The 14,884-nt window shown below is 39.5% G+C and overlaps 2 protein-coding genes across 3 annotated transcripts in view; both read right to left on the bottom strand.

The window, feature by feature from the left end:
* Positions 1 to 6,264, bottom strand: part of FEZ2 (fasciculation and elongation protein zeta 2) — a 31,420-nt gene extending 25,156 nt beyond the window's left edge. For both annotated transcript variants that reach the window (XM_054820778.1, XM_054820779.1), the window contains exons 1-3: positions 5,945 to 6,264; positions 4,139 to 4,247; positions 917 to 1,033 (exon numbers count right to left, since the gene is read on the bottom strand). In XM_054820778.1, coding sequence (XP_054676753.1) covers positions 917 to 1,033; positions 4,139 to 4,247; positions 5,945 to 6,180 — 462 coding nt within the window. In that variant the 5' untranslated portion in view covers positions 6,181 to 6,264. The remainder of the gene's footprint in view (positions 1 to 916; positions 1,034 to 4,138; positions 4,248 to 5,944) is intronic.
* A 2,127-nt stretch (positions 6,265 to 8,391) lies between these two features.
* CRIM1 (cysteine rich transmembrane BMP regulator 1) overlaps positions 8,392 to 14,884 on the bottom strand; it is a 194,041-nt gene continuing 187,548 nt past the window's right edge. Inside the window, exons 16-17 of the mRNA XM_054820273.1 lie at positions 13,706 to 13,893; positions 8,392 to 11,296 (exon numbers count right to left, since the gene is read on the bottom strand). Coding sequence (XP_054676248.1) covers positions 11,120 to 11,296; positions 13,706 to 13,893 — 365 coding nt within the window. The 3' untranslated portion in view covers positions 8,392 to 11,119. The remainder of the gene's footprint in view (positions 11,297 to 13,705; positions 13,894 to 14,884) is intronic.

The following is a 14,884-nucleotide window of genomic DNA, read 5'->3' as shown; positions in this document are numbered from 1 at the left end:
TGCTTACAAGAAATTTTATGAACTGATCCATCATAACCTGAAGCTGACTTGTACCCCGAGTATAAGACCTGAGCCAGACAGAAAGTACGAGAACAGAAATCCTGTGCATAGAGAGCTTATTTTTCAGTATAGAAATGACCATATTTCTACAGGCTAAATTATTAACTGAACAGCTGAATAACTAACACTTCAACTTTTACAGGTTTAAAGGCTGTAGACAGTGCTGAGATCCACTTCACAGTACAAAAGAGCTGAGGCAGCTCAAGCAATCCTGTCTCTCATACTCTTAATAACCATGTTCAGAGTTCACAGGTAACCGTTTAAAAAACAAGAAAATACATTCTTGCATTTGCTTACTAAAGCAGGATGTTAGTGGATGATCATTAACCTTACTCAGAAGTGCAATTTTCAAGATAACTTAAGTAAATCCATGGATTTGGAACAGAAGCCTTTAGACACTAAGTAATTTGAAAGCTTAGTAGCAGAATTGATTATCTGCTCTCATATTAGACAAAAACTTCAAAGAATTCTCACCACCCAGAAAGCCACGTGAAGATATGAATGGCCATGCAGTCATGCTGTGAAACTACAAACTCTACAATAGCACCAACATTCTGAAAATATTTTTGCTTCTTAACACATATATTTAATTTAGTAGTATTTCTGACTAATTCATTGTAAGAAGTGTACAAAGATTTCAAAGACCCTGGACTATCAACCTCATCTGAAGCATCTGCATACTTTTCAAGTCTGAATGATGCGGTAATCTCTCACACATTATTATGACTCTAAATTAAGAACAACCAAACAATCAAGAAGCTTAGCTATGGTGAACAGCAAGGAAGAGGAACAAAAAATAATTACAGACTAAAAGAAAACACTACACCAACAACACTATCTTTGTTGAACATTTCACCTGCTCTGCTGTGAAGAGTGGTTCATCATTGATGCAGGAAACAATGATAGAATGCATATCCAACTGTTCTCGTAGCTCTTCATCATCTGACAGGTCAAGGTTCAAGTTATCATTTACCTAGAAAACATGAAAACGTGTATTTATATAAATATATATACACACACTTTTTGTGTGTGTATATAAAAAAATACATGTACATATATAAAAACCAATAGGGGAACTAATATTGAAATTTAAGAATGAAACAGATTCCTTACCCATAATAAGGAAATCAATGATTCTTGCTGTCAAATACCTGGAAACTGAGGTACTTTAACAACCGAAATCAAAACTGCGATTGAGGAAAGTTAAAATAGCTGTCAGTCTTTAAAGTCTTTAAATACCTTCAGCATATAAAGGCCATACACAATGACATGCAGATATCTGCATGGAAGGCACTGAACCCAGTGTAGATATTAGCATCTTAAATGAAGACAGACATTTGTCAGCGTGAGGTGAAAACCTATCTATAATCTCTAGCATTACACAAACCTGTTATTTTACATGCTTTCATAGTTCTACTTTTTCACATAAGACGACATGAAAACAGTTGTTTTAAAAAACAGAACGTGGTTATCACCCCAGATTAAAAATATATTGATGAATATCGCAGAGTCCTTTCAAAAAGAAACAGGAGTAACACCGTTCCCACACATATACCATCACATTACACTCATCCTTCAAAACCAAAGACGTGCATTTAGTAAAAGAAAAGATTTAAATCCCCGCCTTAGTCAGGTATATTTCACTCTCACACAGCAGTACGCTGTAGTTTATTTACAAAGTTGTTGCCTTTTTCTGCACTTTGTCTACTACTAGACTCCAGCCAAACCAACCTAGAAAAGCCTCTCAGCCCCCAAAAGCTGCAACCCCTAACCTTTGACATTTTGAGCTCAATTGCTTTTAATGATCTTTGGTCTAATTTACAAGCATTACGACTAGCTGTATAAAGTCCTTGGTCTCACTGTATTCAGTTTTCAATTTCTGTTGTAATTCCTCTCTTTTTCCCAGTTTCTTCAGAAACCTTAAGTTTTCAGATTCATTTTGAAGATGCTGCTGATATCCCCAGATCGCTAGTCTATAGAGGAAAACATACAATTTGTATTTCTTCAGCCATCAGAATGAAGTCAAATGTCCACTTTTTTCCAGAACCTGAATTCCAATAAACCATGCAGTGACAGGGCTCCACTAAGAATATCTGTTCACCTACTGCACAGATATGTTCCAGTTTTCCAGTTTTGACATTCTTTAACATCTGCAGTCCTCAAATGTTTTTTTCATGTATATAGGATTATGACAACAACTATGGGATTATAAGCAAGGATAACAGTTTATCTAGGAGGAGGTCAGCTTCCTCTCCTGACATCTCCAGAAACAACAATTTGAGAGACTATCCGAATATATTCTCATAATTTAGGCTAATAAACCACCTAAAACAGCACAAGCTACAGCTGATGCCAAAAGGACCACCTGACTTTCCACTCAGCCACACTCCATGTCTGTTTCTGTCCTCACACTCCTACCAGGGCATGACTTGTTTAAAAGTAATCTAAGAAAAATACAACAAATAAGCAACTGCGCAATCCTGTTCCTTGTACCACTGTACAACACTTCCACCCAACTACTTCTTTCACCATCAAAGCCATATAAAAGTGTTCACAGTTCTGTGATGGGAAGCAACAAAGATTAGATGAATCAGCCTCATTCACCTTACATTTTCTTTCCTACTAAAACAGGATCAAAAACACTTTAAGCACAAGTTCAACAGCATATTATTAGTTTCAAACGCATCACGGAAGTGTTGCTTAGCTGTTAGTATTCATTGTAAGAAAGTTAAAACAAGCTACTAGCTGGTCCATATGTGCTGTTGCATATCCAGAAATACTGATGAAACACAAAGTAGAACGAAAGTATGTCAAATGCTCCCAAACAGATAGGCTTCACACATCAAAAGGCATGCCAGGTGGAGTGAAAGCTGAAAAAACTTGAGATATGTTTAATCCTTAAACTGATCTTCCCTCTATGGGCAGTATACCTAAGATTCTTTCTAATCCAGCAACACCACTTCAAATTTTTTTTATGCAAAAAACTTACAAATACTATATGAAACATTTTTTTTAAATTGTACCTAGTTCCTTATGAATAAATCCATCAGTTTTCCAGTCCATTTTTCAGTCAGACAATGAGGTCACAGCATGGAGGGTTGTAAGTCTTTTTACTTCAAATGTGAGGATTTAATTATTCTAAAATCACTTAGAAAATCTGAACACTCTAATAAAAATTAGAATAAACGCAAGTCAAATTCAAGGGATAATCATCAGACTCAAATTGAGAAAGTGAGTTCCAAACTGCCATCTTCCCCCGCTGAACCCCAAAGTATTCTCTTCAGCAGAACAATCTTTGTTCCTGTCACAGTAAAAAGTAGCTGTGGATTATATAATGGATGGCAGAAGTCAAAGCAGTACCCTATTTTCAGGTTACACACACAGGTATTCTTACAATGTAACTTCGCTGTGTTTAAAAGATAAGCCACTTGTTTCCTCAGAAGACCTGGGAGATAGGAATTCTTCCCAGCTTCTCTTCCTGAAGCATTTTAATCCACTTTTAAGAAGATCAGAGGACAACCCTTTCTATAAACCTCTCTGAGGCTCTTCATTCCCTGCACCCTCCCCAGACAACTATTTGACTTGTTAAATAAGAAAACCAAAACAAACACTTGCACTTCGGTGTCTCCTGGGTCACCTTCCCCACAAAAGAAGCCACTCTAGTCTCCACCTGACTGCACAATGAGATGAATTTTAAAGAAGTCCACACTGGATTTACTAAATCAGAGTACTCCCACCTCCTTTCCTCCCTTACCCAGAATAGTGTTCAACATGAAACAGATGGCATAAAGACTATGTGAAACACTTTCTCATTTTAGATTTTTTTCTATCATGCTCTGGTTCTAACGAACATCCATCTAAAACTAACCCCAAATTATTCCAATCCAAGGAGATGCAAACATACATCAATGGTTGTTTGATTTTTTGATTTTTAAAAACCTCTAATGTATAACGCCAAGCACTAAAAAATATTTAAAGCCATTTAATAACAACACTCTTTCATACAAATGCAAATTGTTTTATTTCCCTGCTGAGTATAAGAGATCCAAAGAGGGTAATTCTGCTGATCAAAACTTACTCCTTTTTCTGAAAGATTCAGTGTTGGCAAGTGCAAAGCTCTGGTGTGGGAAGATTTCCAGTCAACTGGCATTACGTTACCATAATTATCAGTTAAAGCATTCCAAATCCTGGAGAGCAGAATAAAGGAACAAAAAATGCAGACCTTAAAACAAGCAGCAACTGATTAGCAGTAAACATATTTGTAATGATAACATATTTATATCAACAACTATTTTTTTCCTCCCTAAATATTCATCTACAAGTTACTGACAATATTTTTATACTGTTTTGAAGCTAAGAGAAATATTTTTTGATAAACATAATTTATTCCCTTTTTAAACCAACAGTGTATGCACAGTGGTAAAATAAAACAATGTGATGAAGAGATAGCTTCATTGCTAATTATATAACCATACCCAAAATCTTTTTGGGGGGTGGATGAAATTTTTGAAATTTGAGCTCAGCTATAGATTCCATTCCTAGCATTGTTCCTGTTTTGCTTGCCTTTTGCACGTTAAAATTGGGAATTAGCAGAGGCTAAGTAGCAAATTCTGAGCCAGATCCATCCTTCCTTCCTTCCTTCCTTCCTTCCTTCTTTCTTTCCATTTATCACAGAATAATGAACATGCACGAATGATTCTAAAATTCTGCAAGAATTTAGTTTCACCATGAGGCACTCTTGCTGAGCTCAGCCTACCACTCTCAACTACAGCTGACCTTAACTGTGTCTACAGTGTACGACCTCTCTGGCTATACTAGCGGCTTGCATATGCAGCCCTATTCTGGTATACCAGTTCAGATTTTGAAACAGAGCAGCCCTGTTAGCAGGTTGCTGCCTCAAGTCAGTGCTTAGAGGCAGGGTTTGTTAGCTACACTGTGGGTGCATGTTTGGAGCAGTTGCCTAGCTAGGCTCAGAGGAGGTCAGAGGAATGGCTGAGCCAGACATAGAAGGGCAGACGGAGCCTCATCACTGCACAGCATGTCTCTGGTTCATGGTTCTTTGAACTTACCTCACTGTTTATACCATAGGTATCTAGTCTTTTGCTAACAGGTTTTTTTCTTCTCTTAGAATAAGACAAACAATTTAGTTACCTCAAAGAAAAACTGCAGTATTTTTAATGAACATAACTGACTGAAGTTTATTGTAAAATAACAAGTATAAATACGTGTAAAATGTTAAAAACAGGAAAGCAGTATAGATCTGAAAGGCTCTATTGCTCAAGGGAAAAAACCAATTATCACAGTTGCAGATGAGAGTTCTCCATCTGCTTTCCGTACTTTCCACGTTTAATTCCAAACACTGAAACAGTGGGCATTTTGCGAGAAGCTAAACAAATACTACCCTTTGTCACTCCGCATTTCAGAACAGCTACTTTTCCTTACCCCGGAGGTAAGAGGCATCGGGATGCTCGCACCCTGCCCCGGCGGTTAGGGCAATAAAACCAGAAGGCTCGGTGCCAAGGCAGCGCCGGCGGCTCGGCCGCCCCTGCACCGCGCAGGCCGAACATGCGCGCCCGCCCCGGGTCCGGGTGCGGGCCCGGCGGCTCCCAGCTGCAGTCCCGCGGGCGGGGAAAGGCTTCAACTCCCGCAGCCCACAAGCCCTGCTGGGCCTCAGCGAAAGGGAGGCCCAGGCCAGCAGGCGCAGGGGCAGCACTTTTGTAGAGCGGGGCTAGCGAGCCCCAGAGCCCGCGTCCCCGCCCCGGCTCCGCACCCTGGCCCGCGTCCCCGCCCCGGCTGTCCCCTCAGGCCGGGCCAGGCCTCCCCCTCGGGCGCCCCAACCACCGCCGCTCCCTCTCCCCGCCTCCCCCCCCGGGCCTGCACTCACTCGTCGTCCTGCAGAGCGCTCTGCTCCGTGAGGGGCCGCAGCGGAACGCGGCTCTCGCTGCCGCCAGCAGCCCGAGCCTGCGGGGGCTCAAAGCAGAGAGACAACTTCGCCCCCAAATCCCCACCGCCCCAGCCACCCTTGTCGCGGGCAGCTTCGGGACCGCTCCCCGCGGAGGGCTGGAAGCCTGAGAAGTCTTGCCAGTCCCCCGGGTCTCGCTGCGAGGCCGCCGCCGCCATAGCTGCCACCGCAGCTGGAGACGCCGGGCTGCGCGCGCCCGCCCGCAGCTCCCGGCGGTGCGCGCTCCCGGCGCCTCCCGCAGCTCGGGCGGGGGGGGGAGGGGGCGTGGTGATGGCGAGGGGCGGGGCGTGTGACGGCGCGGGGCAGCCCAACGGCCGCAGCGGGCGGGGCCGCCTCACCGGCGGCTGTCAGCGGCGTCGCCCCGGTTGGAGCCGGGCGCCCGTTCCGCGGCAGCACCGAGGTGACCTGGCCCGGGCGCCCCCCGGCCTCCCTCGGACGGAGGACAGTGAGGCGGGTGGCCGGCGGGGGCTGGGGCTGAGCGTGAAGCGGCCCAGCCCTGACACCGCGTGCCGGACCTGAGCGCGCCAGTGGGCACCTCACAGGGAAAGCGACGGCCGCAGCCTGAGGCAGCTGCTTGTGAGGCAGCGAGTAGGGGCAGTTCACCGGGAGGGGACTAGGCGAAGGAGGAATATTTGCAGTAATTTCATTTTAACCTGGTAACCTAGGGACGGGTGGCTTTGGGGCTGTCATTTTCCCCTCCATTCAGCCACCTAACGTGTATAAAACTAAGTTTTGGAGATACTTGGTTCTTACTAGCGCGGTCACTCCAATGCCCATCCTTTGCTAGCTTTGTGTTGTGCCCTTATGTGCAATAGCTTACGATAGACTTTTTTATCTAGTACTTTTTTGAGCCACTGTAAACTTTTTGTTATCCCACAGTATGGAACAAGATTTATCTCTGCTCCACTCCTTGAATTTGTTTTCCTATTCATGCTTCCTACTTGATGTTTGGAAAGAGACACAGCAAGCACAAAATTAATTCCCTGTTAAGCATCTGTGTGCCACTGAGGTATTTAAAGACCTTTGTCCTATCCTACTCAGTTACTGCTTTTTCAAGCTGAGAAACCCTAGTAGACATAGGCATTCCCAATATGATCCTTTCTGGCATTGGGAGCAGGGCAAAGGAGGCCAGGACTACTTTGAGTGTTCAAATGTGGATGCACTGTTGGTTTATACATTAGCACAATGATGTTTTCTGTTCTGTTCTGATGAAAAAGCAGAATGTTTGTAAGCAGAATTTGAAGATGCTCTTCTATAAGACATAGTCATCCATAGCCATAGTCTTGGGAAGGAGCTAAAATGCTGGAACAGGTAGCTAGCAAGGGAGAAGAAATTACTAGAAATTTAGCATATATAAACGTAAAGGGATACACAAAAATACTGATTTATCCTAGTCAAAGTCAATGATGGGCTTTCAGTAACTATTACTACTTGGGCATTTTGGATTATTGCAGCTAGCTCTGCAAGGACAGTGGCCAGTAGCAATCCAAACAGTAAATACAATGCTAATTCCAGGGTGTATATGTTTGAACATGGACATTTTCAGTCCCTTTGCCCTTGATCTCAAAATGATGTAATAGAATGGGAAGTACAAAAACCGGCAAGGTTGGCCAGAAGGTATGGAACAGCTCCCAAAGAATCATCCTGGGCTTTTCAGCACAGAAAAAACGGAGAGAAGGTACAGGTCTCTAAATTTATGGGTGGCATATAGATACTGATCCACTGCTGCTTTGAATGCAGAAAGTAAGCGATACCAAATGAAACCATCAAGGAGTAGGTTCAAAGAAAGGAAAAGAGGCAGTTTTTCACACAGCAAATACAGTTAAACTGAAAAACTCCTTGCCTCAGGAAGTTACATACCAGGACTTTGCATCAAGACCATTAATTTACAAATTAATAGAAGAAAACAATATTGTAGGCTAACAGGTAAATAAATGATCTCAGGAAGTCCTTGAAGTACAAATTCTGATTCCACACAATGTCTATAGGACCTCATCTCACAGCCCCATAGGATTGATTACAGCTCTTTGACAGGTACAACAGATGGACTCGATGGCAGGGCAAAGGTCTAACTCTGTGTTTGAGAGATTGCTCTTTACTGGATGCTGAAACTATCTGGAATTCCACAGATCCCTCTAATGTGAAAATTCTTTAGTGTAAAACCCAGAACTTCTGCGATTGCAAACTGTTCTTTACCCACAGTATTTTCTGAACTCTTCTGATCTAGGCTCAGCAGGACAATAATGTGAGTTCCTACTCCCAGGGGAAAAAACCTCACCATAATATCAAGATATAAACTAATGTCTCAAGGACCAGTGTGTGGAAGTAATAAATATGAACATTTAAGAAAATATGCATCAATAGGTTTAAAATTTTTTTATTGTGCTGCCAAGAGCCAAATTACAAGAAACCGCCTTACAGTTAAAAAAGTAAACAAGCAATCTGCTGAACCGCAGTGCACTCCGAGTGCCACATATGCATCTATTTTTCAGAAAATTATATCTGCATTTCTCTTACAAGAGCACAACAGGAACCAAAGTAAAAGAGTGTAATGGATACAGCACATAGGATAAATCATATCTTTAAAATAATAATAATAAAATAATAATAATAAAAAACATTTTACACCATGTCCTATATCTTGCTAATATTTTCAGAATATGGCCTTGATTGTAAAACAAAAGCAAGCATTTACAATTTCTGGATAAAGACTGCTTACTCTTATGCAAGGAATGGATGTTTTGTCTTGACAAAATCTTTGTAGTAACTGGACAGAAACATCTCTGTTTCAATATCAGATTGAGTACAAAACACTGGGGAAACGACAATTTTTCTTATTGGTGGTTGGAAACTGAAGTTATATAAGCAGAAAAAATGTTGACCCTTAATGATACACCTATTTTTTTCTTTGATGCAAACAGCTAGAACACCTTTTTGATATTCTAAAACAAAAAAATTGTTAATCTTCAGATTAATAAATTAGGTCATTATAATAATAAATTAGGGTTTTTTTTTTTCAGTTTTAAAGTTCAGCAACCTCTGACCAAGTATTTACAACAATACTTGAGAGTTCCTTTACAAAAAAATACATTTTCTTTTCACATTAAGCATACTGGGTATCTGTGTCTCTCATGACAAGCATTTGTAAAAGAAAAAAGGCAATGCACAAATGGGTAATTAGTATAAAAGTGCCAAGACCTGTTTGGAAAGTTAACATTGTATTATACAGTCAGAGTTATAAATGAGGCAAGCTACAACAAACTTCCAGCTTAATGTGGACAATATTCCAGTAGTTGTTTCAAACAATTGTTTGAAAAAAAAAAAAAAGAAAAAAAGAAAGAAAAAAAAAAAGAAAATCCAGGAGCCGATGGTGTTACTTTATGGAGCTGATTAGTGCTGCATGTATATTGTCATCAGTGTCTCTAGCCAATGCATTCATTAAAAAGCCTTTTTAAGGCTAAGCAGGAAAAGAAAAATAAGAAACACCCTGAAATGTAGCAAGTAGCAAGAGCAACGCTTACTGCTATAATCGTGCACGTACTGTACACACGCAAACACAAGAGTGCACACACACACACACGCGCACGCAAACAAACACTTTCAAATCAAATCAAACTGTAGGTAGAATGAGATGCTCTTTTCTTGTCTTTCTAAACTCACAAGCGATTAAGCATTGATATGGAATGCCTGTTTATCTGTTTCTGCTCTGGGTAAAATCTCTCTCAGATAAAAATACATTCAACAAGAAAAAAAATAGAAAAAATATATACTGTATACATAGTATTTTATATATACAGTATATATATGTATAGTGTATATACACATGCACGTATATATACATATGTATACCTACATGCATTTGTATATACATATATATACACAAACATACAAATACTTTTTGTTGTTTTTAGCATAATTATATTTACATAAATATTCCTATAATGCTAAAGTTTAAAGAAGCATGATCTCCTTTTTTTTCTGAGCTTCAAAAAAGGTGCTTGAGTAATATACAATTAAAATTAAGCAGCTTCCTAGCATGGAAGTAGTTTCTAAATCTGCATACCAGTAAATAAGAACATCAACAAGAAAAAAACAACAACCTTAAAACAGTCTCTTTTTTACTCTCTTGTAAGCAAGAGCTTTGTCCAACAAAAATATTTTTCCTTCTCCTGTATGAACAACCAGAGATTGATATAAAATAACAAAACAAAACCACAACAGACAAAACAAACAAACAAAAGCCCCTGGAACTGCATGGTGTTCTTGACTTTTCCTTCTGTCCTTCAATACTGCTGTCAAAAGATCCAGTGCTCATATCAGGAATTACTTAGGCCTCAGTCATTTGCTAACTCTGCCAAAGTCTGGCTAATCTAGCCAATCAGCTTTGAAGAAAACAAAAATAAAACCAAAAAGCAGCACAAGGTATAATTTTATACATCCTTAATAAACCCACCCTTTATTTTCTGCTATAACCTTTTCCTTGCTATTTCATTAACTACTGCAGCTTCTCATCATATAGAAAAATATTTGCAGCTACACCACACCTGTGATGTGACAAATTCTGTTCTAGGAGTATATTACTGTAGCAACAGCTGGAAAAAAAAAATCAGACCTTTTTGTATTTTTTTTCACCTGGGGTTAGGCTTTGCTGCAACAGATGCAATTTCAGAGCAACAAGAAAAAACACTATCCTGCTGCTCGGCAGTATTCTTTACTCATTTTCTTCTCCAGCCAAGCATGACCAGCTTTTCTTCTCTGAAGCTTCCTTTTACCTCATTGCCTACCCCTAGCCCCTGATTCCCCCTCCCAAAATAACCTCTATAGCTATGTTACAAGCAAATACATCTTAACAAGTTTTAAAACTTTGGTTCTAAGAAAACACTTGGTCAGTTATCTCAAGGAAAAGTGGGAATGCTTTTTCTGGCACATTGCAGGAGTCAGAGCTCATCCCAGTAAGGTCTTAGAGCTGTACATGTAGTCACAAATCCAATACAATCCACTAAGCAAGTGCACAATTCTAGTTTTATTTTAATAGCAGACTTAGTCTCTCTCTCTCTCTCTCTCTCTTTCTTAAATCCTTGGTAAGGGTGCAATTCTTCAAACTGTTTGATAGAAATTATCTGCCTGTAGGTTGTTCTGTTTCTGCATGCTGTAAAATCCACTGTATCTTGAATCTGGGTCTGCAATTCTTAGCATCCTCTGAGAACTGTCCACCTGGACCATGGTACCTTTCTTGCAGTCCACATATACCAGTTGGTTGTTTAGGCAAGAAGGCTGTTAAGACAAAAAGGGAATATTGAATCGGTTAAAAAAAGTTTGTATTCCAACCATAATTAAAAAAATGTTTATGGTTCAAGTCCATAAGCACAAACCAAAATCAAATCAGCCATGGAAGAGTCTGGACTTTTGCTAAACTTGGTAAAGGCCTATGGCAGGCACGCTAACAGACCAACACCCTCTTCTGAAGCACCACTGTTCATCTTCTGAATGGAGCTCTGGTATTCCCAGAGTCTTCCCAGTCCTAGTACTCCTCTGTTTGGGAACCCTTCAGCTGAAAGATTCTGCAGCTGAGAGAAAGGTGAAACAATGCTGGGTGCACACTACCTGAAATGTTTACGGGCTAAGCATGAAGGAGGACAGGCAGTAAATGAACTCTATGGATACACATGAAGTGTACACACATGAAATGCTCACACTATAAGCATGCTACAAATCTTAAAAATTCCAGTTTCCACTGGTGTAGCTTCTTTTTCCAAGACTTAAATCAGAAGGGGTTTTATTAATAAAAATTTACATTCAGTAACCCTTATCACAAAAAGTTTTTTGGGTTTTTTTACGCAGGTAATTATTACAAAACATTATTGTAAAATGTTTTACATTTAGCTCTTCAAAAGTCTGGATTCACAAAGAAGTCCTGAGGTTCACTGATGTTAACAGAATCAGGGCTAAACATTAGAAGTCCACCTGTAATTTTAAACATCTTTTCTATAATCTTTCTTTTGGTATTGATATGATTTAAGCACAGTTGTTGATTTGTTCTTTACTGAATAGCTGGACTATTTTGAAGAGAAGGAATATAAGCCAAAACAGGCCTGCCAAAATTTATTACTAGGAATCATCAGTCACCCAGCAAGGAATAGGAGAAACTGAGTGACACCTAGTTGAAAATAACTGAAAAGAAAACATTTATGACAAAGACCCTCACAACAAATCTCGAGTTTCAGTATATCCATGGTCTTGCATTGTTTCTGTTTGTGGCTTAAAGTGAGCTTTCTTAGCATATGGATGATTCCTTTTGCATTTGAAAAAATGTTTCAGCAATCAAAGTGTTTGAGGAAAATGATGTTTCATAAGTAAAAAAGTATGTAGAATTATTGATTATAGTTCCACAGGTAGAAAGTTGTGATTTTCACTTCAACTATTTTGTCACACAGCAGCCTTTCTGAGACTTTAGGAGTGAATACATTAGAGTTAAACCTAAATTTTTGAATGCATTCATTAAGAAATTCAGAAACTGGTATTGCTTACTTGTCTTGAAAGACTAGAAGTGGAGTAACAACGATTCTTCGTGGTTTCTATTTAATTACAATTGAATTCAACTTTATGTTCTGGCTATATTTGTAAACTTTTTGGAATAGACTTTTTTAAAAAAAAAAAACCTCTGCAGCAGCATCAGAAAGAATACAGACACTTCATGAGTGAAAGAGGGTAGATTTAGATTAGATGTTAGAAAGAAATTCTTCACTGTGAGAGTGGTGAGGCACTGGAACAGGTTGCCCAGAGAAGCTGTGGATGCCCCCTCCCTGGAAGTGTTTAAGACCAGGTTGGATGGGGCTTTGAGCAACCTGGTCTGGTGGAGGGTGTCCCTGCCCGCAGCAGGGGGGTTGGAACTAGATGGTCTTTGAGGTCCCTTCCAACCCAAACCATTCTGTGATTCTATTGATTTTTAGAGTTTCTGTATTACTCGTCTAGGTGGAACTGAAGAAAAGATGCTCTCAAATTGTGTTCCAAGTATGGACAAAGTCTGTTTGATTAGATCTAGGAAATATAAGTGGGATAAATTGGGGAACTGATATAAATGGCATTTGAATAATGGAGTAAAGGCTTAGTCTGCTGATGGAACTATTACTCAAAACAAAACAATGAACACTGTTCATTTCCAAGCTACCTGCTTCCTCCTTTTTTTGGTAGTCTCAGAATATTTAATAGGTAGATATTTCCTGAGATCTCTCTTAAAATATTAATCCCAGAACCATATGATCCTGTTATTAGAAAATGTGATAAACACTACTAGTACATACAGTACCTGATGTTAGACAATACTTTTATGTGGATGAAAGTTAAGAAAGCAAAAAAATTCTCTTATGAGTTTGACTGCAGATAAGAAAATTGCATGTATTTACCTACACATATAGAGAGTTGGGTATTTTTTTGCTGAGCTTGATTTCTATCTAGTGAGAACTCATTACTATATGAGGCAGGAAATGTTTTTGTTTGACAGTGAAAAAAATCATTTAGGAGACTAAATACCAACAGACTGACTGGTATAAAATGGTTTAAGACAAAGAGAAAATAATTTAAGAGAGTTCAGATGATATGAACTCAAGTACATCCTATACAATTTTCTAGTTAATCTTGTTTTCCAAAAAAGCAAAAGCCTGGAAAGGGACATAAACATGGCACCTTTGTTGGAGCTTTGTAGCAGGACACTGGAATCCACTGCTTTTTCTGATTGACAAGCAGAAAGACGAAGATCAGTATCAGCGCTATCGTGATTGGAATTGTCACCAAGGCAACAGAGCTAACCGATGCATCTTCACTCGGGTGTGGTCCACTGCCACTTCTGTACTCTCCCTGGAGATGACTCATGTCTGCAAGGCAAATGTGAGCACTTAGTAATTATGCATGGGCCTTCACCATAAAGAAGAATGTAATTATGAAAGTCGCAGTTGTGGATCTTGTCACTCACATGAAATTGGACTTTCTCTCCTGAAACGTCACCTTATTCATATAAATTAGAACTGACATGTAGTATCTTATATAGTGACTATATTAGCCGGGAAAAGGCCATCAAAAAGAGAGTAGATAGGATGGAATCTAAAGCACAGTAATAACCTCTTAGCTCAGTTGCATTCGCATCACCTTATCTGATCACAATCAAATTCCCACTTGTAAAAAAAAAAAAAAAAAATCAGCCTGTGTCTCTATGCTGAGGAAAACCTGGAAGTCTTAGGATGAAAGCCCTTTTTCTTAAAAAAAAAAAACCCCACAAAAAACCCCAAACAAAAACCAGCACAAAAAACAAACACAAAAAAGAAACTGGTAAGACAATTCTGATGCGTATGCTCTCTCATTTGTTGAGAACATACTATAATACTTGCACCAGTCAGCCTGCGAAAACAGGCTGCTGGCAGTCTACTATACTGTAGCAAGTTTTGCATGTAATTGCAAAGAATGATAATTTTCAATGACATATACAACATTCCCACGGTTTGCAGTGTGCGTTTATAATCCCCACCCAGGATAGTTGCAAGCCAGCTACTAATGCCTGTGAGGAATAAAAATGCTGTAATTATAAAAATCTAAGCTTACAATTTTCTAAAGCGGTTACATTTCATGTATCCTTTCTCCTAGCCACCAAACAATAATATGCTATGAGATCATCCTTGGATTTAGGAAAAAAAAAAAGATATATACAAGTTTATGTAGTCCTTCAATTAGAAAAGGTTAACAAAGACTTTGTCATAGAGTGTTTCCCCTGTCCCAGAATAATGATTTCGGCACAGTTTTAAACAAAAGATGGATTTACATCCTTGGACAACTTTATCATCCCTGTGTCATTATACCTGTGAAGTGTTTTTT

The sequence above is a fragment of the Grus americana genome, chromosome 3 (genome assembly GCF_028858705.1).
Source record: "Grus americana isolate bGruAme1 chromosome 3, bGruAme1.mat, whole genome shotgun sequence".
In the NCBI taxonomy this organism is placed as follows: Eukaryota; Metazoa; Chordata; class Aves; order Gruiformes; family Gruidae; genus Grus; species Grus americana.
The sequence above is the reverse complement of the archived record's forward strand: the minus strand, read 5'-3'. Positions and strand labels throughout refer to the sequence as shown.